This window comes from Eleutherodactylus coqui, chromosome 1, assembly GCF_035609145.1.
Source record: "Eleutherodactylus coqui strain aEleCoq1 chromosome 1, aEleCoq1.hap1, whole genome shotgun sequence".
Lineage (NCBI taxonomy): Eukaryota > Metazoa > Chordata > Amphibia > Anura > Eleutherodactylidae > Eleutherodactylus > Eleutherodactylus coqui.
In genome coordinates this window covers 216111885-216135018 of record NC_089837.1, presented here as the reverse complement: position 1 = coordinate 216135018, position 23134 = coordinate 216111885, and the positions used below count along the sequence as shown (strand labels likewise).

The window sequence follows — 23134 nt, the reverse complement described above, 5'->3', positions numbered from 1 at the left end:
CCCGCTCTCCCCTGCAGCTCCCCGCTCCGTGCCGGCACCCGAATCTTCAGACCCGAGCACAGCGATACTCGGATAAAGCACATTACTCGAGCGAGTAGTGCTTATCCGAGTACGCTCGCTCATCTCTACTCATAATTAATGCACAATGTACATTACAAAGTGCATTAATATGGCCATACAGAAGTGTATAACCCCACTTGCTTTCGCGGGACAACCCCTTTAAGTGAAAATGTCACAATTTCAGAGGCAACAAATGACCAAATTGATTGATTTAGCTAATTTCAGATGATAAACAGGGTTATTCTGATGAATTATTTAACACATGATTAAAGGGATCTGTGTTTTCACCTGTTTACATCAAGTCCTAACACTCTCTTGAAAAATTTCTTTAATGTGGGCTTGATGGTAAACTCCAACCGAATCTAAATGAAGTTATTCTGTATATAGAGCAATATTATAATTTGTGTTCTGGAGCTGGATAGTGTTGGCCCGCTCTGACATAACTCATCTCGATACGTGTTTATTTTGGAATATTTTTTGTTTGTTTCTTATACATATAGAACATTTTGTTCTATAAAGCATAAATCGTACTCATTGCTTATCGATGTTAGAGCATTATTTCACAGACTCACTATTAAAAGCATGGGGAAGTAAAATTAATGCATTCTCCACAAGTAAATTCAAGAACACCTTTTGTTAGTGTAATTTCCCTTTATGTGTCCGTTGTTGTATCCTATGTGGAATGTACAAATATCACCTGATAAAGTGTTATGGGGTACGGGATGCAGTAGCTGTGACGGAGAGAGTTATATTTTTTGCAGTTAGTGAAGCAATTGCATTTAGACACTTTAAGCTTCATTACTTTTTACCTGGTTCTTTCCTCCAGTAGTAATGCTGACAGCTTTAATAATAAAAATCACAACCCCTGGCAAGATAAAGAGCAATCATGAATTCTTAAAACATAACACACAATAATACAAGTCAATCTTATGAAGATGTATTAGTTAGATGTATCAGAAGATCTCATTGTAGAATAGTACAGTGGTGTTATGGCTATAGATATACATGAAATGCGCTGAATGCATTTTTATTACTATTATTATGGCTGAGCTTATTCTACTGTATCTGACAGAATGAACAAATTCAGAAAAGAATGCCTGGATTGAATATCCCCTTCTTCTCTATGGTACTGAAATTGCAGCTGGCTTTTGCTATGACAGTGCCTAAACTTCTTGTAAACTTAGTTAACAAATGTGTCCTCAGAAAGAAATTGTATTACTTATCTACCATGCAGCAAAAATCTCTCTCTGCTCGGCTGCTTTGTGTATCTGTCTTCCGGTCCCAATTAAGATTCCCTGTCTTCCATTGTACATGGTCTTCTCTGAGAAAGGTTTCTTGGAAAATCATTATAATAGCATTGAATATATATATATATATATATATATATATATATATATATATATATATATATATATATATATATATATATTACATATTATCACATTACTTGCAAATTTGTTGCTATTTCATTGAAATTTCTCTAGGTTCTACCTTAAATTTTATACGTTTTACCTTATTAATGAGGTTATTTTGGAACCGAGGTTTTTCTTGCGTTTCACTTTCCTTATCTCTGCAAAAAGTAGGAATGCAGCTATTTTTTTAGGTGTTGTGATTTGGGGGGAGTCTAATTACTAGTCTAGTCTAATTATATTAATATGGTGATATGACAGGTCATGGATATTCTGTGCAGATTTCTCTCAAATGTATTAATAACCTGTAATATAGAAAATAATACAAAAAAACAAATAATACAAAAGATGAGTTATTTAATTCTTGGGAACTGTACAGAAAAAAACTGCAGACATTTGTTACATGTAGAAGACAGGTGTTTAGGAAATTAATATAGCAAGGTGTTCTCTACAGTTAGAGCAATCAGACTTAAGTATAACTTACCACAAGGGTTAGTAATAGTAGATAGGACAACAGCATTAAAAAGTGGCTAGATGCTTATATCATGACTAATGGCATTTAGTGTTTTCATTAATGTAATGATAAATTAATTGTTAATGTTCAATTGATCGAGGGAAAGTTTTTTTTAATTGTCTTGTGGGGTTCAGGGAAAAAATTTTCTCGCCAGGTAAAAATAGCTGCAATAGGCCAAAAATGATTTGTTTTGCTTTCTTTCAGATCATAAGGCTCAGCTTAAAGGGATTGTCTTGCGCCGAAACGGTTTTTTTTTTTCCATAGGCCCCCCGTTTGGCGCAGGACAACCCCAAAGGATGTGTTAAAAAAAAAATTTTTTATTACTTACCCGAATCCCCGCTCTGCGACGTCTTCCTTCTTCCTTCTTCTTCCTTCACCAAGATGGCCGCTGGGATCTTCACCCACGATGCACCGTGGGTCTTCTCCCATGGTGCACCGTGGGCTCTGTGCGGTCCATTGCCGATTCCAGCCTCCTGATTGGCTGGAATCGGCACATGTGATGGGGCGGAGCTACGAGGACCAGCTCTCCGGCACGAGCGGCCCCATTCACCAGAAAGACGACCGCACAGCGCAAGCGCGTCTAAAAAAGCAAGAAGACATCAGAATTAGACGGATCCATGGAGACGGGGACGCCAGCAACGGAGCAGGTAAGTGAATAACTTCTGTATGGCTCATATTTAATGCACGATGTGCATTAATATGGCCATACAGAAGTGTATAACCCCACTTGCTGCCGCGACACAACCCCTTTAAAGCTATATTCACATCTGCATTGAAAGCTTTATTCAGAATATATATATATATATATATATATATATATATATATATATATATATAGCACTAGTGCTATGTTCATCCTGGACTGCTGACAAAACCATGTGGCGCTTTGGCACTGGAGCAGTCAGGACAGGCATATTAGCTTGCCACAAAGATGGCTAGACGCAGGAGCAGACAGAAATGAAAGGTAGAAATCAGAGCGGGACACTCTGAACTCCAACAGAACCCACCTTACAGCAGAGCCCCCGTCCCAAAAGGGACAACCACACAACTTTCATGAGGACAGTTCCAAAGTCAGAGGGGAGCCAGAGTACAGAAAACCAGGGACAAACAGAACCTGACAATATGTAAAAGGCAAGAATACAGAATGCAAGACAGACAGACAGGAGAATTGAGCAAGCTTACTTGACTTGACTTCCAGCCAGAAAGATCTAGGTTATATAAGGAATGGGAAGAAACTGATTGCCTAACAGAGCTGACAATCACCAGCCACTACCTCAGCTAACAGCAGCAGGACTAATTAACCTTAACTAGCCGGTAGAGAAGATATGGATAGAGAAGATAGGTCATCAATAGTTGATTGGCTGGGGGCCCACACTCGGGCGCATGCTGTCGGTGCCGCAATAACACAGCAGTCAGAGCGGAAGCCTCTGTGCTGACCTCCATGTAGTGGCCGGCACTTGTAACTGCAAGCGCAGCTCTCACTGAAATCAATGAGAGCTGTGCCTGCAGTTACAAGCACCAGCCACATGGGAGGTGCAGAGACTTCCTCTCCAAATACATAGAGGTCAGAGCGTAAGCCTCTACGCCAACCTCCTTATAGTGGCCGGCGCTTGTAACTGCAGGCCTGACTCCTATTGATTTCAATGAAAGCTGTGCCTGCAGTTACAAGCGCCGATCCCTACACAGGAGTCGGCGCAGGGACCTCTGTGTTATTGCAGTGGTGAAAGCATGCGCCCACTCAGACAATCAGTCAGGATCCCAAGTGACGAACACCAGCTGATCAACTATTGATGACCAATCCTGATGATAGGTTATCAATAGTATTTCACTGGAAAACCCCTTTAACCCTAGCTGGTCAGGATAGAACCCACAGGAGTGAAGGTGTGCTGGCAGTGACGTGACACATATACTTTCACTGCAAAAATGAAAACCAATAAAAACTCCATTTCAGCAGCTTTCCATTCATTTCTGGCATTTGTGCTGAGCAGAATAGGATGGCCGACCAGCCGTTTTTTCTCTATAGATCATGGTATGCTGGTTTTGTCACCTTTACACCTAGCTAGGAATAATCTAGCAACTACTTCTGTAACCACCATTTCTGATATTTTGCCAAAACATGGTATCTGATTTAGGCATTAGTTTGTATTGTAAAATTGTTAGTTGTTGTTGTCTTAAGGACAAATATATTAACCCCTTAGTGACCACCCTATTTAGCTTCTTTGTGATTTTTCAGCGTTTTCATCAACACATTCCAAGAGCTAGGTCTTTTTTGTTTTCCAGTCAACATAATCAGATAATTAATGAGTTGTATTTTTTAATTGTGTGATTTTAAAGTATAATATATAATTTACTGTTTACCTTTTATTTTTTAATTGAGGGAGCGGGTTGGAAACAATCTTGCCACAGGTTCGTTTTTGTGTTTTGACAACCCATTTACACATTATCTTGTTGCAGGAGTCTGATGGGTGACAAAGGGAGCCACTTCCTTCTATCACCACTTACATGCTATCGTCAGCATTGACTGTGACATCTAAAGGGTTAAATGACCAGGAGCAGAGGTTTCTCTAATCCCGGCCGTTAGAGCAAGAGCTTGGCTGTCAGTTAAACATGTGCGACACGATTTCACCGCAAGAATATCGCATTGCTGGTCTGTGCGATATCGCTGCATTTTCTGGCAGTGATACTGTGGCACCACAAAGTCGCGTGACTTTATAGCACCACCTGCAAGGATTCTCGGGGGGGGGGGGGGGGGGGCTTGAAATATAAGCCCTAATCCAAAAATAAGCCCTAGCAGCAGTAAAAAAAAAACCCAAAAAATAAATACATCACCTAAGAGCCACTGTCATCTCTGGCATGGATCTTCTCTTCACCTCAGCACTTGTCTACAGTCTTCTGCCAGACCTTCCTGGATTGGCTCAACCAATAATTGCTGCTGCTCAACGAACCAATCATAGCCATTTGTTCATTCATTGAATGGCTGCGATTGGGTCATCGAGCATTAGCTCTGATTGGCTGAGCCACAGAGGTTGTGAACCAATCACAGCCAGTCCTTCCTGGAGGCAGGGATTTTGATCCTCTAATCCAGGATGAGCTGGTAGAAGACTTCAAGCAAATGCTGGGGAGCTTCAGGGGAGACCCGTGCCAGAGATAACAGTGCCTCTTAGGTGATGTATTATTTTTTTTATTTCTTACTGCAGCTAGACCTTAGTTTATGGCTTTGACAGTAGGATTTCCTACTGTCAAAGGTCCATCGCACCGCATGAAAACTGCATTTTCGTGCAATGCAGCAGAGAGGAAGGCTCCATAGGGAAACATGGGCTACAAAACCTCGCAAGTTGCATGCATATCACGAAATCCGCAAGGTTTTTGACTTGCAATGTCGCATGCTACAAAATTTCACAAATGTGAAGAAATGCATAGGAAAGCATGGGCTTCACATACATGTGATTTGTAGCATTGTCGCATCGCGAGAAAAACGCGCGACTTTGTCGCCCGTGTGAAAGAGGCCTAAAGCTCATAAGTGACTGCTGTAAAAATACGTATGAGTGGTAACTAATGTGTTAAAGTTTTAGTCAGATCAGATACTGCTAATTGTAATTCTACCTAATTCTGTATGACGTACCTATAGTACAATACAATATAACTCACCTGTGCATCTGCTATAATTAAAACAAAATAAAGGGCTCCATACTGTAGTAGGACAAGACAGTGATGAGAGAAAATTGTGGCAAACAAAAGTGCCATTTCGGTACCAAAACACGTTGCCTGTCAATAAACTCTGAATCCTTTATGCTGATCATGGGTCCTGTTTACAGCGCACCTGGTTCTCCAGCTGTTCCTCCTACTTCTGCACCTGTGCATCTGTCATTATGTGAATCCGTTTTCTGTGCAATTCAAACTTTGTGAATCAACGTTCACATCCCATTTGTTTCATCTAGAGAAGTGGGCAATTAAAAAGGCTCTTCTTGATTGATTGTTCAAAGTGCAAATCCTTCATTGTACTATATTACATCCCCATGTAAAGCATTTTAATTTGGGCCATTGGGTCCAGTACTTTATAAACTCTGAATGTATGAAGGTGAAACTGCACTGCAGTACAGTATGAGTAGCATGTTTCTAGTTAAGGTCACACTTGGTGTGAAGAAACTCACATCTTAAAGATGCAACTAAACTAAAATGTCCTTTTTTACCATTAAACTATTATCTTCAATTGTTTTAAACTTATATTAGTTCTGTTTTATTAAATACTTGTATTCCTCATCAAAGTACAATTCTAGAGCATCTTTTCTTAGGACTCTGCATTGTGTCATTTCTCTGCTACTTCTTTTCAATAAGTATATTATATAGGGTCTATTCCTACACAATCTGACACTATCAGCCCTGGTTGCATAATTTCAGGCAGTGTAAAGCCACAACACCTTCACAAAAGGACTGATATCTCCCAGTTAGCAGTTTGTTCCTGCATTTTCAGGGCTCAGTCACACGGGCGCCGATCCACCCGTGTTCCTGCGCGATTAAGACCACTGCACTGCAGGTGCAGACGACTCTCCGCCCCCCTGGAAGAAAGAACACATGGCCGACAATGGAGCCGGTCATGCAGAAAGTCGTCCCCACGCGGTGCGGACGTCTTATCGTGCAGGAACACGGGCGGATCGGTGCCCATGTGACTGAGCTCTTAGGAAGAATAACAGAGGAACAGCACAATGCCGAGTTTTAAGAAGAAATGCTGTAGAGCTGTTATTTCATGGCAGCACAAGTATTAACTACCACATGTAGGTCAGTAGAGACTACAGGTACTCTTGAATAGCAATTATATAGTAATTATTTAGTAATGTTAGCTGTAACTCTTTCCAATCCAGTGTTGGATCTCATCCGACATTTAGATTTTCCTGCAGAACTCAGGCGAGGTCCAACTCATTCTAACAGTATTCAGGACAGCGCTCTGATGTCGGAGGCTGTTTTGGATATATATGTAACAGTATGAAGAATAGCTCTCTTATGTTGGAGGCTGTTCTGCATGTGTATGTTATAGTATTTTGGATAGCTCTCTGATGGAGTACTGTCCTGCATACTGTTACATACATATGCAGAACAGCCTCTAACATCAGAGAGCTATTCTTCATACTCTATTAATTTTTTTAAATTGACATAATTAGACTCATTTTATCATATTAATTTGTTTTTCTCTAATGATAGATAGGAGATAGACATGAGAGATAGATAGATGCTATCTATCTATCTATCATCTATCTATCTATCTATCTATCTATCTATCTATCTATCTATCATTAGAGAAATTAGAAATGAATGTGTGCTATATTATCATATTATTACAAATGATCTTCCTGATGCAAAACACTCATAACTCACGTTTAATTAAAAAAAAAGCTAATATAATCATCATGACGGTTTATTTTTATGTGTTTCTGTTGATTAATTCCAAGTAATCCACAACGCACTTTCCTGGTGTGCGGGTGGCAAGGAAATGGGATTGGAAAAGGTTAATATACCATCCTACACATCGCTATCTTCTAAAGGACTGCTCCCCCACCTGAGGTTCTCCAGCTGATACAAAACAATGACTCCCATCATGACCTGACTACTGTAGGCTACAGAAACGCAAGCTGAGGAACGCTGCTTTAAGGGCACTGTTCTTGTTTATCAACCATTTCTAGAATCCTAGAATCACATTACCTCACTTGATGAGGCTGCATAACAGAAACTCCCCAGTGAATCTTGAAGGATAAGAAATGTAGAAAAATCCTTGCAGCTATTTGTATAGCAGCATCACAAATAAAAAAGAAGATAACAAGAAAAATGATGTTGCAAGGAGCAAGAGAAACAGAATAGATACAATTTCAGATCACTCTACTTTCATTACTTTTTCTTGCAACACAGACAAAGAGAAAATGAAGAACTGTATTGAAAAATGTTCTTACAAACCCTGCTTGAGATATTTATGCACACACACCAATAAGTAACTGCTCCAGCAGTGTCTATGCTAATTTACTGAGGGGAATTTGCAGTAAGACAGACAAGGGCACATTTGCACTTGCGCCTGAAGCGCCAATCTATTTCTGTTGTTTGACTCTGTCAATGGAGCAGAACAATGAAAATATCAGAATCAGCACATACCAGATCCAAGCAGTGCAAGATGGGCCACATTGACTATAATGGGGTCCTTCCGCTTCTGGCATGCTTGCAAAAATTTTGTCAGATGAAATAGTGCAGCATGCTGTTTTATTTTGTCTGGGATTTTACACTGGATCTGAATTGAGGGCTCCAAACGGACCTTCTGATGCAGATGTGATAGTGACCTTAGGAAGAGTAGTCGGCCTACTAGAGATAAAGCAGTAGGGAGCTGTCTGATTTTACCATTTAGTTTATGTACTGAAAGGTGTCATCTCATCTCATATACAGTACTCATATAAAACATACTAGGGCAAACACACTTCCTCTAGGACATATTGATGTGTCATGAGCTCTTCAGATGGAATATCCCTTTAAATGATATAGTATTTTCATAAGGTATATCAGTAGTTTAGAAAGTTAAGTAATAATCATGAAACCTGTCAATAAAGCCCCAGTTTTTATATAATCCTAAATCCGTTTAAAATGTATTAACTTTAAAAGCAAAAACCTCAGTAATATCTGAGTTCAGTTGCTGGTTAAGTGTTTCATATTGGCAATATTCACTCATTGGCATCATATCTGAAAAAAACTCATAAATTAAGTGAATTGCCAACTAAATGAAAGTATAAGTATTGACGTTCCCACATGTAGTTTGATCAAGGGCTCAGTCAGATGAGCATTTTTTGCTGTGCATTTACTTGCATTAAATGCGCGCAAAACACATGTGGCAAAAATTTGCGTAAACGAAGCAGGCATCACTGTTAAAAAAAAAAAGCACCTGGGTGCATTCAAAATTTGCACATAAAGTGCGGTGTCATCACTATCCTGTGCTGTGGCTGTGACAGCTGCAGCAGCGGATACCTTAGATGAGAAACCCCTGGATGCTGTCACATCCAGGGGTTTCACCTTGTGGTCAATGGGGCTGATGGCAGCAGCTTTCACAGTGTTCAGTGACGGGGGCACTCACCGCGGAGATGAAGAAATCCAGGGCTAACAAATAGGATGAGAAGAATAAAATTCATGCCAATTATTACCACCTTGATCGTGTTTGTGAAATACTAAAACTGATTTTTGAGAAACTGACATGGTACTACATTATGTAAATACACATAAAACTGGCATGACAATTAGCTGACTGATGTGAATTCACCTTCAGAAACCCACAAAGTACAGCTGTTATTGCCGGGGATAGCTAGACTTTTTCACTGAAGCAGTCTCTGTAGAGCAGATGTAATATTGTAGTACATGGCAGCCATTTATATCCATCCATGTAATACATGAATAGGCTTGCACCATGAGAGTTGTACTTTGTTAGCCTTCACTTCTGTGGCTCAAAGAGCTCTATGAGGTCTATATGCGCTAATAGGCATTTGGACAGGGGTTGTCTTAATGAAACAACCCCTTTAATTACAGTGTTTATAAGAAGTGCCATCTTAAACATGGGTCATACTTTTTACATCGGTTAATTCTCACCTTGATATATAATTGTGATTTGAGGTACTGCAAAGAACTTGATATTATTTAATGGCATTTTTTGTCTTCTGCTTGCAATTATCTAGGTTCCCATTATGAACTGTCTGGAAATGAATGCTCCCTTTCAACGGGAGATCTTATCAAAATCACCGAGATAAAAGTCAAGAAAGTGATAGCAACTCATAATGAATACAACAGGTTGCCAGCAGCAGAGTTTCCCCCTGATTTTTCAGGTATCATCCAATAGTAGTCATTTGATGCAATATATTATCAGCACTACATGTTATAACATCATCTGATGCATTTTTATCGTATTACCTGCACTGATACTATGAGGAATTAAACGTCATTATCTCTAACATAGGAGAGAATACAGTGATTTCATGTAGTATGTTTAAACCACAGAAAGCAGCCATATACTTACTGATATACTGATAGAGGAGGGTAAGCATGAACACCACTTATCCCTCAAGATGCAGGGAATCCGGCTGTGAAATGGAGGAGCAAGTAACACATGTGAAGGACCCTGATGAGCAGCCACTCACACACCTTTTTTATACAGAGGCGGTGGCTGCTTAGTGCTTTCTTCTACAAAAAAGTGTAAATACAGGGTGAATATTAACCTATACCTCATATATTTAATAACATGCAATGCTGCTTTGAATGCTGGGGGAGCCCAGGGTGACAGTGTCAGTGTGGTTCATCTGTGGAGGGCAGGGCAACCCCCTGGATTCCAATAGGGTGTCACTAATGTGTTGTTTGCCTGCATGGTGTGCTACATGTACCATGTGGCCTGACACCCTGTATTTGCATTTTTGTGTAGCAGTAAGCACTAAGCAGCCACCCCCTTTTTTGTATAAGGAAGGTGTGTGAGTGGCTGCTCATCTGTGTCCTCCACAAGTGTTACATCCTCCTCCATTTAGCAGTCGGACTGTCCGCATGCTGAGGGATAAGTGGGGTATATGCCTGCCCTCTTGTGTCAGTATGTCAGTGAGTATACGGCCGCTTTCTGTGATTTCTTTTCTTTTATATTCTCCTTTCAGTGATTTTTTAAAATATATAGTATATTTAAGTTATATTCTACAAAAACAGTGAGAAAATAAAATAGACCTTACTGGCAATCTTTGGACATGTTGAATAAGGCCTCCTGTCCTTGCGGGTATATTTCACGGCATTACCCGCAATGATAATCCGCATGAATTCTTTCTATAGGATAACTATGGAAAGTGCAGCCCGATGTACACGAGTGGAAAATCGTGGCGATTTTCCGCTCACATCTAAAAATCATGGTATGCTGCGATTTTCTGCAATGAACTTATCATAATGATAGGTTCATCGCAGAAAATCGTGGTGACATATCGCAACTCCCGTGGACAGCCGGCCTAATGCTGTTGGGCAAGAGATATAAGTGCATACACTATTTGACATATTATGTATAGTAGTCCAGCTTCCAAAAGCATACCTTGGGAACTATCATTATACATACTGTTGTATTTATTTACAGAAGATCCAATAAGCAGAAATGTGTTCATACAGTTGCAAGAAAAAATAAATGAACACATTGAAATTATCTGGATTTCTGCGTTGATTACTAATAAAATGTGGCCTGATTGCTACCTAAGTAACAACAGTAGACAAACGCAATCTTACTAATAACACACAAACAGCTCTACCATTCAGGTATTGAGCCGATTGAGTGAACATTTACAGTGCAGGCAGAAAATGTAAGTAAACTTCTGTATTAATACAGAAAACAAAGTTAGACAGTACTGGACTAACCTTTTCCTGTATTGTCCAATTTGGGATGTGACTTCCTCCATTTTGGAAATGCAATTTTTCTAATTTGTCTAAAGTTGATGTTAATTAGAGTAAGGACTGGATTCTACCATTCCTGAGTTAATTTTGGAGGCCTATTCCCCGAAAGAGGTGCATCTGCATGCAAGGCATCCCAGAAATACTGATGAATTGAAACACATATGTAAGAAGGAGTGGTCCAAACATTCCCCCTTCATCTTGTGCACATCTTGTTTACAGTTACAGAAAATGTTTAGCGGAGGCGATTGCTGCTAAAAGGGAATTTTTTAGGTTATTAAAATCATGGATTCACCTACCTTTTTTTCCTGCAAAGTGAATGTTTACTCAATATGCTCAATAACAAACAAGAATGTTAAATGTTTTGTGTGGTATTAGTTTAGTTTTTGTTTATGATTGTGACTTGCATAATAATTAGACCACATTTTATTAGTAATGGATGGAGAAATACAAGTATCTTTAAATTGTTCACATTTTCTTGTAAATATACTGTATCTCTGAGGCAAATGGCAGAAATTAAGAGGATAGGAAATGTATGAACATTAAGGAACTCACACATAAGGAAACATTTATGTGGGGCTTGCATGGCTTTGCTAGCAAGTCGTGGAAGCAGTCTCAAATTTTAGCCAGAGGGGTGGGAGGGAAAAGGAATCAGACAGAAGGGGGAGTGGGAAGATGCACAGACCTTGAGCTATAATTGAAGACATGTCTTTTAGAATTTGAATTGTCAACTCACATAATTTCCAATTTTTAGGAAATAGAATCTTGGTTCATCGAAGTGTATCAGTACTTCTTGTCTTAACTCACTTTCCAAGAACCAGGTGGTGTATTGAAAACAGGAATGTAGTTTGGAGCATATCTGAGGTGGTAGAATATTGATAAAAGGTTTTCATGATGTAAAAAACTGCCTGACGTTTTGCTCCTTATGGAGAGCTACTTCTATCCAGTCCATCTAGAAGATAAAGGATAACTTAGTCAAAAGTAGACGCTGAGAGGGTGGATGCTTAGAATCTGCTTTTGGAAGATCAATTTTCGAATGAAAGAGTGGAGACAAAATTAGGTAATTTCTAGAGATGAGCGAACGTACTCGTCCGAGCTTGACACTCGTTCAAGTATTAGGGTGTTCGAGATGCTCGTTACTAGAGGCGAGTACCACGCGATGTTCGAGTTACTTTCACTTTCATCTCTGAGACATTTGCGCGCTTTTCTGGCCAATAGAAAGACAGGGAAGGCATTACAACTTCCTCCTGTGATGTTCCAGCCCTATACCACCCCCCTGCAGTGAGTGGCTGGGGAGATCAGGTGTCACCCGAGTATTTAAATCAGCCCCGCCCGCGGCTCGCCACAGATGCATTCTGACATAGCTCAGGGAAAGTGCTGCTGATGCTGCTGCTTCTATAGGGAGAGCGTTAGGAGTTATTTTAGGCTTGAAGAACCCCAACGGTCCTTCTTAGGGCCACATCTGACCGTGTGCAGTACTGTTGAGGCTGCTTTTAGCAGTGTTGCACTTTTTTTTTTTTTTGTATATCGGGCGTGCAGAGCATTGCGTCCTCAGTCTGCAGTCATTGTACATAGTATAGGGCCAGTACTGGTGAGGCAGGGAAAGAGATACACTGTCTATATAGGCAGTGGGCTTTTTCAAACAAATTTGGGAAAAATACTATCTTTGGGCTGCCTGTGACCGTCTTGAGTGTACTGCGTCTCTGCTGGGGGTAGTAGTCCTAATTAATACGCAGCTAAGTGTTACAGCAGGCTTGCGCAAAATTCTTTCCTGGCTATGCGTTGCCCATTACATAACCGCCGTCATCCCGTCCAGAGGGAAACAGTATACATATATACGCTACAGTATCTGTCTGCTGTCTCAGCTGAGCCTTTAAAAAAATAGAAGCAAAATACTTAAGGCTTACTAGTGGCCTTTGGACACTTGACTGCTTCTGCGCTGTGAATTCTACTAGCTCAGTCATACGCACCTACGTCTCACTACAGGCTTGCGCAAAATTCTTTGTCAGGGTGTGGGCACAGGCCGAGCTCCTGATCCAGGTGTATCGCAGCCGACTGCTGCGGGATTAGAAGAGAGGCACGTTTCTGGCGTCCCCAGATTAATCTCACAATTAATGGGTCCACGAGGTAGACCTTTATTAGAAAATGAGCAGTGTGAGCAGGTCCTGTCGTGGATCGCAGAAAGTGCATCCAGCAATCTATCGACCACCCAGAGTTCTACGCCGTCCACTGCTGCAACTCTGAATCCTCTGGCTGCTGCTCCTCCTTCCTCCCAGCCTCCTCACTCCATTACAATGACACATTCTGAGGAGCAGACAGACTCCTAGGAACTGTTCTCGGGCCCCTGCCCAGAATGGGCAGCAATGGTTCCTCTCCCACCGGAGGAGTTTGTCGTGACCGATGCCCAACCTTTGGAAAGTTCCCGGGGTCCGGGGGATGAGGCTGGGGACTTCCGGCAACTGTCTCAAGAGCTTTCAGTGGGTGAGGAGGAGGAGGACGATGAGACACAGTTGTCTATCACTCAGGTAGTAGTAATTGGAGTAAGTCCGAGGGAGAAGCGCACAGAGGATTCGGAGGAAGAGCAGCAGGATGATGAGGTGACTGACCCCACCTGGTTGCGGTTACTGCCAAGGTCCACTTAACAACGGACACGTGGACAAGCACAGGCGGGCAGGCCCACTATATCTCCCTGACGGCACATTGGGTGAATTTAGTGGAGGCTGGGACCGAGTCAGAGCCTAGGACTGCTCACATCCTACTCACCCCAAGAATTGCGTGCCCCAGCTCGGTGCTGGTCTCTGCGGTGGTGTATGCTTCCTCCACTAATCCACCCTCCTCCTCCTACGCAACCTCTGTCTCGCAATCAAGATGTGTCAGCAGCAGCACGTCGCCAGCAGTCGGTGTCGCGCGGCGTGGCAGCACAGAGGTGGCCAAGCGTCAGCAGGCCGTGCTGAAACTACTCAGCTTAGGAGAGAAGAGGCACACGGCCCACGAACTGCTGCAGGGTCTGACAGAGCAGACCGACCGCTGGCTTGCGCCGCTGAGCCTCCAACCGGGCATGGTCGTGTGTGACAACGGCCGTAACCTGGTGGCGGCTCTGCAGCTCGGCAGCCTCACGCACGTGCCATGCCTGGCCCACGTCTTTAATTTGGTCATTCAGCGGTTTCTGAAAAGCTACTCACGCTTGTCAGACCTGCTCGGAAAGGTGCGCCGGCTTAGCACACATTTCCGCAAGTCCAAGACGGACGCTGCCACCCTGCGCACCCTGCAACATCGGTTTAATCTGCCAGTGCACCGACTGCTGTGCGACGTGCCCACACGGTGGAACTCTACGCTCCACATGTTGGCCAGGCTCTATGAGCAGCGTAGAGCTATTGTGGAATACCAACTCCAACATGGGCGGCGTAGTGGGAGTCAGCCTCCTCAATTCTTTACAGAAGAGTGGGCCTGGTTGGCAGACATCTGCCAGGTCCTTCGAAACTTTGAGCAGTCTACCCAGGTGGTGAGCGGCGATGCTGCAATCATTAGCGTCACCATTCCTCTGCTATGCCTCTTGAGAAGTTCCCTGCAAAGCATAAAAGCAGACGCTTTGCGCTCGGAAACGGAGGCGGGGGAAGACAGTATGTCGCTGGAAAGTCAGAGCACCCTCATGTCTATATCTCAGCGCATTGAGGAGGAGAGGGAGGAGCATGAGGAAGAGGGGGAAGAGACAGCTTGGCCCACTGCTGAGGGTACCCATGCTGCTTGCCTGTCATCCTTTCAGCGTGTATGGCCTGAGGAGGAGGAGGAGCAGGAGGATCTTCCGAGTGAGGACAGCCATGTGTTGCGTACAGGTACCCTGGCACACATGGCTGACTTCATGTTAGGATGCCTTTCTCGTGACCCTCGCATTATATGCATTCTGGCCACTACGGATTACTGGGTGTACACACTGCTCGACCCACGGTATAAGGAGAACCTTTCCCCTCTCATACCCGAAGAGGAAAGGGGTTCGAGAGTGATGCTATACCACAGGACCCTAGCGGACAAATTGATGGTAAAATTCCCATCTGACAGCGCTAGTGGCAGAAGGCGCAGTTCCGAGGGCCAGGTAGCAGGGGAGGCGCGGAGATCAGGCAGCATATACAGCACAGGCAGGGGAACACTGTCCACGGCCTTTGACAGCTTTATGGCTCCCCAGCAAGACTGTGCCACCGCTCCCCAGTCAAGGCTGAGTCGGCAGGAGCACTGTAAAAGGATGGTGAGGGAGTACGTAGCCGATCGCACGACTGTCCTCCGTGACGCCTCTGCCCCCTACAACTACTGGGTGTCGAAGCTGGACACGTGGCCTGAACTCGTGCTGCATGCCCTGGAGGTGCTTGCTTGTCCTGCAGCTAGCGTCTTGTCAGAGAGGGTGTTTAGTGCGGCTGGGGGAATAATCACGGATAAGCGTACCCGCCTGTCAACCGACAGTGCCGACAGGCTTACAATCATAAAGATGAACAAAGCCTGGATTTCCCCAGAGTTCTCTTCTCCACCAGCGGACAGCAGCGATACCTAAACAATACGTAGGCTGCACCCGCGGATGGAAGCATCGTTCTCTATCACCATCAAAAACGGGGACCTTTTAGCTTCATCAATCTGTGTATTATATTCATCCTCTTCCTCCTGCTCCTCCTCCTGAAACCTCACGTAATCACGCCGAACGGGCAATTTTTCTTAGGCCCACAAGGCTCAGTCATATAACTTTTGTAAACAATGCTTATACGTTTCAATTCTCAATTCAATAAAGCGTTGAAACTTGCACCTGAACCAATTTTTATTTTAACTGGGCTGCCTACAGGCCTAGTTACAAATTAAGCCACATTAACCAAAGCGATTAATGGGATTCACCCGCCCTCTTGGTTGGGCATGGGCAATTTTTCTGAGGTACATTAGTACTGTTGGTACACCAATTTTTTGGGCCCTTGCCTACAGTGTAATCCTAGTAATTTTTAGCCCACCTGCATTAAAGCTGACGTTACCTCAGCTGTGCTGGGCACTGCAATGGGATATATTTATGTACCGCCGGTGGGTTCCAGGGAGCCACCCATGCTGTGGGTCCACAGGGACTTCACATTAGGGATTTCTACCTGCCAGTGTCTATGTATTAAAACCCCCCGGTCATACTGGGGCATGCAGTGTGGGCCGAAGCCCACCTGCATTAAACCTGACGTTACCTCAGCTGTGATGGGCACTGCAATGGGATATATTTATGTACCGCCGGTGGGTTCCAGGGAGCCACCCATGCTGTCGGTCCACACAGAGTTGTAACTGCATGTGTCCACTTCTAAAGAACCCCAGTCTGACTGGGGCATGCAGTGTGGGCCGAAGCCCACCTGCATTAAACCTGACGTTACCTCAGCTGTGATGGGCACTGCAATGGGATATATTTATGTACCCCCGGTGGCTTCCTGGGACCCACCCATGCTGTCGGTCCACACGGAGTTGTAACTCCATGTGTCCACGTCTAAAGAACCCCAGTCTGACTGGGGCATGCAGTGTGGGCCGAAGCCCACCTGCATTAAACCTGACGTTACCTCAGCTGTGATGGGCACTGCAATGGGATATATTTATGTACCGCCGGTGACTTCCTGGGACCCACCCATGCTGTCGGTCCACACGGAGTTGTAACTGCATGTGTCCACTTCTAAAGAACCCCAGTCTGACTGGGGCATGCAGTGTGGGCTGAAGCCCACCTGCATTAAACCTGATGTTACCTCAGCTGTGATGGGCACTGCAATGGGATATATTTATGTACCACCGGTGGCTTCCTGGGACCCACCCATGCTGTCGGTCCGCACGGAGTTGTAACTCCATGTGTCCACTTCTAAAGAACCCCAGTCTGACTGGGGCATGCAGTGTGGGCCAAAGACCACCTGCATTTAATCGGACGTTAGCTCTGCTGTCCAGGGCACTGCAATGGGATACATTTATGTACAGCCGGTGGGTTCCAGGGAGCCACCCATGCTGTGGGTGCACACAGAATTCCCATTGCGGAGTTGTACCTGCCTGTGACTATTTATAAAAAACCCCGGACTGACTGGGGCATGCAGACACCTTGACAGAATGAATAGTGTGTGGCACATGGGTTCCCCATTGCTATGCCCACGTTTGCAGCTCCTGATGGAGGTGGCACAGGATTGTATTTCTCATTGCTTCTGTACAGCATTATGGGCTATCGCCCCGCCCCTTTTAAAGAGGGTCGCTGCCTGGCCGTGCCAACCCTCTGCAGTGTGTGCCTGCGGTTCCTCCTCATGGCAGACGCACTTATAAATAGACATGAGGGTGGTGTGGCTATGAGGCCAGTGTGTGGCATGAGGGCAGCTGAAGGCTGCGCAGGGACACTTTGGTGTGCGCTGTGGACACTGGGTCATGCAGGGGGGTTGGGCAGCATGTTACCCAGGAGAAGTGGCAGCGGAGTGTCATGCAGGCAGTGATTGTGCTTTGTTGGAGGTAGTGTGGTGCTTAGCTAAGGTATGCCTTGCTAATGAGGGCTTTTCAGAAGTAAAAATTGTTGGGAGGGGGGGGGCCCACTCTTGCCGCTATTGTGGCTTAATAGTGGGACCTGGGAACTTGAGATGCAGCCCAACATGTAGCCCCTCGCCTGCCCTATCCGTTGCTGTGTCGTTCCCATCACTTTCTTGAATTGCCCAGATTTTCACAAATGAAAACCTTAGCGAGCATCGGCGATATACAAAAATGCTCGAGTCGCCCATTGACTTCAGTGGGGTTCGTTACTTGAAACGAACCCTCGAGCATCGCGAAAATTTCGTCTCGAGTAACGAGCACCCGAGCATTTTGGTGCTCACTCATCTCTAGTAATTTCCTCTTCATTTGTGTATGAGTTGGTGTTAAGCCACAGAAGGCCTTACTTGGGAGTCACTCACCTTAGAGGAAAAAAATGATCAGTTGTGAACTTTCCACCTGTCACCAAAAGACCTAAATGACCGAGATGTATTATTTTTAAAGGGGTGGTGTGAGATTTGAACAGGGATTCATTCCAGAAGTAGCACCACTATTTTCCATAGGCTTCATCTGGTATTACAGCTTACCAATATTCACTTATCAGACACAACCCATGGACAAATGTTGCACTGTGTCTGGAAGAAAGCAGCCTTGTCTTTCCAATCTAAAACAACCCTTTTAGTATGTCTGTATGTGCGTGCCTTAAGTAATAATAAAGGTTTAATGACTGATATGTTCTTTAAAAAAATTTGCATATATAAAGGTTTAGTATATGTTTTTGTTTCTTATAGGTTTGTTTACAATCGTTGCTGAAAAGAACCCATATCACTCCATTGAAGAAATTGTACAGACACTACATATTGGTTCCTTACCGTTTGGCAAGCCAATGTTTTATAGTCTTTCCAAGCTTTATGTGGGAGACATAACCATAGATGAACACAAAAATATCATCATAAACTCTGTAGAAGAAATAAATGGAATCAAGTCAGTTATATGTAAAGTGACAAGTGAGGGAACAAATCATTCATTTATTCTACCTTTGTCCCATGCTGGAGAGTTTTATGAGTGCCAGGATCAAAGAATTTATACACTCAAAGAGATTGTGGACTGGAAAATTCCAAAGAACAGGACTAGGACTGTGATGCTCAAAGATATTATAGGCAATTCTGCGAGTCAAAAACTTTCCTACAGTGCTTTTATTAAAGGAATGATGGTACTAAAGCCTGTCTATGAAGTAAAGACACTTACAGAATGTAAGTATAATGGGCAACTAATAAGTGTTTTTGATTGCTGAAAAAGGCTGAATGAAAGGACTCATATGCTCTATAATAGGTATTGTATTAATGATTTAGTCTATTGGGAACTTTTTATTTAAGTTTTCATATAGTGGTTTGCTTGAATGTTTAAACTGTTGTCACTCAACTAAAATGTTGTATCAGAGGAGAATGCAGGCACCAATTGGCCATTGTGCAAGAACACCACAAGAGCTCCTTACTCTCCAACGGCTAATCTGATAAGGGTGAAAATTCATCACTGATATGCCAATCTATCAGTAATAACAAACCATCAGAATTATTAACACAGTCCCTTGCATGTAATCTAATAGACAGCACTTGTTAAGATGTCAGTAAGCTACTTGCATATGCAGCATCCTGTAGGGTAACCTCAGACACATGGCATATGCTGAGGAACTGGGAGGGCAAGATGCTGGTTTGTCACGGCAGCACTTACCAGGCTCCCTCCCAGAGAGACGCATGTAGCCAAGGCCAGGGCAGTGCTGGGCCTCTTCCAGACACCCCCGACATGGGGATGCCCAATAAACAGGATAAAAGGTGTAGAGGGATTTGTCACGGGTGATGCCACCGTTCCGGTGCCCCCTGCCATGGACATCATCGGGGAAAAATAAATGAGCCACAGACAGTTTAAGTACCTTAGGTCACCGGGAACAGTCAGGGCCTTGAAATAACTTTATTGGGAACTTCAGCAATACAAGGTACAAATTCAAAAGACACATTAGTGCAGGCAGGACAGCAGATTTGAGGTCAGGGACGAAACTCGGAATGATAGCTGTCATGCAGTCCAAGTTATCTGTCAGGCACTGCTCCTGGATGGGGAACACTCCAGAGGAGGATAGGGGTAGGAACACTCCACAGACTCTTGGTTAGTCAAGTACCTCCACCGGCAGTCCCAGACGATTGTGTACCTCTGCACTAGGCCTCGACAGACTGAACTGGCTCTCTGCTCACTCTCTCTCTTTGGGCCTCACTTACTATCTTTGCCGATTCTTGCTCTCGGGAAACCTCTCCTCTTCTTCCATCTTCAAAACATGAGGGTTGAAGGTGCCCCCATGTGCCTCTGTGTTTTTAGGAGGAACTCAGATGGAAACCAAGATGAAAGACAACCCCTTTTTACCGCTCTCAAGCACACACATTTATACCTTCTCTCATACCACGTGACAGGAAAGAATTCTTACATTCAGAGGCAGACAGCTCATATTTTGTAGATATTAACCCATGACACACTGCAGCTGTGCAATACACACAACAGAGTGACAAGAGATTTTGCACAGTGCATCAAGACAAGCCATTACATGTATGACATTTATGGAGGAAGCCAGGAAAGGTTGTACTGGGCCACTACATCTACATGGCTCTTAGATTGCTGCACAAGTTACTAATATGGCATGTCTGCCCATGCTTTGAATATTCTGCGGTATTTGAAACCCTTAAAACTCTATTGTTTAAAATCAAGAAGGGCAATAATTTCAGAAGGTGAACAGTAATGTATGTTTCCTCTATCTCATTTCAGATGGAGGATTTTTTAATCTCTCGTCTGATCTGGATGTAGAAGTTTTGGATATTACCCAACAATGTAATTTAAAACTCTTCACCCAAATATTGAACACTCAGGATATATTTGAAAAAACTACCAATGAATTTCCATTTGTTGCAGAAATTCTAGAAGGACCTTTAAAGCATTACATGGCTTACAAAATACTAAAATGTGGCAAAAGGATCATTGTTCACAGAAAATTTCAAGCAGATAGAATTATTGCCTCAGAGTTACGAAGTGATCTTCCAATGAGACATTTCCTTATTCCATGCGGCTACAAGGGAAAATTTAAAAGGAGGCCCCGTTTCTTCCCAACTGTTTATGACCTAAATGTTGCCAAGAAAGAACTGGTCGACCTACATGTGGTAGCAACAAAATCATTTCATCCAGTACATAAAGAATTTTCCTCATTACATATTGGAGACATATTGCAGGTGAAGAAGTTTAAGTCCTGTGAAATTCTCTGGGATGGAACAAAAACTGTTGTAGATACCCTGGAATGTGCAACAATAAAAGATGGAAATTCAGTGGAAGTCATTATTCCATTGTATGCAGAAGGTGGCTTTATGGAGATTGTGTATGACAGCAAACAATACTCCCTCTCAGAACTTTGCAAAAATTTTCATCTACCTTTAAATGTAAAGGTCTCAGTAAGGGACTTGTGTACAGTAGGGCAGGACATTTTAGCCAATACATCAGTATTAAAATTAGAAGAGCAAATAACAGACTCATACTTGCTTATTAGTTTATATGACAAACCTGAAGATGTTTGGGAACTTCCAGTGTTTCGGCTAAGCATTTCCTTTCGGGTCATTGATCATTTTAATGGCAAAGTGTTTTCTTCACCTACCAAAACGAACATAGAAGAAATTAATGAAGAGGAGTATTACATGGTAAGAAGATATGAAAACCATGTTCAACTCCCACCACCAAGACCACCAAAGACTCCATTGTATATGAATAAATCCAGGCCAATAACTGGGCAAGAGGTAATTTTAGTTTTACTTATTTTATGATTAACATATTGTCAAGTTATAATATCTATCTAACCATTGCAGAAAGCTACTGTAATAAAAATATTGAAAAGGAGGAACCGCAAACAGAATTTTAAGTCAATTTTGTCATTGCAAGTCTAACAAGTTAAAGGAGTATTCTGGATAAAAACTATTGATGACCTATTCATGGGATAGGCCATGTATAGTTAATCACTGGAGACCCATCACTCAGGACCCATGGCAATCAGCTGTTCGCTAAGCCTGTTAGTGCAGTGGGACTACATGTCATCATAGGGGATAAAAGTGGAAGTGCCATAGCTGACTTCACTCTGATTGAAATCATTGGGAGCTGAAGCAGCTATTACACTTTTGCATCCGACCCCGCTGTCAGAAGCTGAAGTAACAGAAGTGTAATAGCCAGTTTCAGCCCAAATTAATTTAAATAGAAGGAAAGCAAGCTATGGCATTTATACTCCCATCTTCTGTAACGACAACCAGGCCACTGCAGTTTCCCAATGATTAAAGGGGTTGTCCCGCGGCAGCAAGTGGGGGTATACACTTCTGTATGGCCATATTAATGCACTTTGTAATGTACATTGTGCATTAATTATGAGCCATACAGAAGTTATAAGAAGTTTTTCACTTACCTGCTCCGTTGCTAGCGTCCTCGTTCCCATGGAGCCGACTAATTTTCGGCGTCTAATGGCCAAATTAGCCGCGCTTGCGCAGTCCGGGTCTTCTTCTTTTATCAATGGAGCCTCTCGTGCAGTATGCCGGCTCCGTGTAGCTCCGCCCCATCACGTGCCGATTCCAGCCAATCAGGAGGCTGGAATCGGCAATGGACCGCACAGAAGCCCTGCGGTCCACCGAGTGAGAAGATCCCCGCGGCCATCTTCATCAGGTAAGTAAGAAGTCACCGGAGCGCGGGGATTCAGGTAAGCGCTCTCCGGTGTTCTTTTTTAACCCCTGCATCGGGGTTGTCTCGCGCCGAACGGGGGCGGGGGGTTGAAAAAAAAAAAACCCCGTTTCGGCATGGGACAACCCCTTTAACTATTGATGAGCTACCCTGAGGGTAAGTTATCAATAGCTATTGCCCAGAAAACCCCTTTAATTGAAAACAGACACAGTACAGTCTAGGTTTGGGCAGAATTTAATGTTATCAAATATACTGCATGCTATGCTCCTCAAAAGTATTAGTATGGGCTCATTCAGATGAACATAATTTTCGCATTGCTAATAGCGCTGAAAGTATAGCATGAATGGGCTGCTTTCAGCTACTTGAAGTTGCCTGTCCACATCGCAGGTGCAGGCTGCACACTATCCAGCTCCCAATAGGAGTCAATGGAAAATCCTGCAGAGCACATAGCAAAAATAGGACAGGATCTTTTGTGCGCACCACAGAGCTACATGCGACCCGCACT

The 23134-nt window shown here is 43.3% G+C and overlaps 1 protein-coding gene across 1 annotated transcript in view; it reads left to right on the top strand.

Moving 5' to 3' along the window:
- Positions 1-23134, top strand: part of THEMIS (thymocyte selection associated) — a 55843-nt gene that overhangs the window by 2622 nt on the left and 30087 nt on the right. The window contains exons 2-4 of the mRNA XM_066590837.1: positions 9675-9821; positions 18678-19139; positions 20695-21707. Coding sequence (XP_066446934.1) covers positions 9675-9821; positions 18678-19139; positions 20695-21707 — 1622 coding nt within the window. The remainder of the gene's footprint in view (positions 1-9674; positions 9822-18677; positions 19140-20694; positions 21708-23134) is intronic.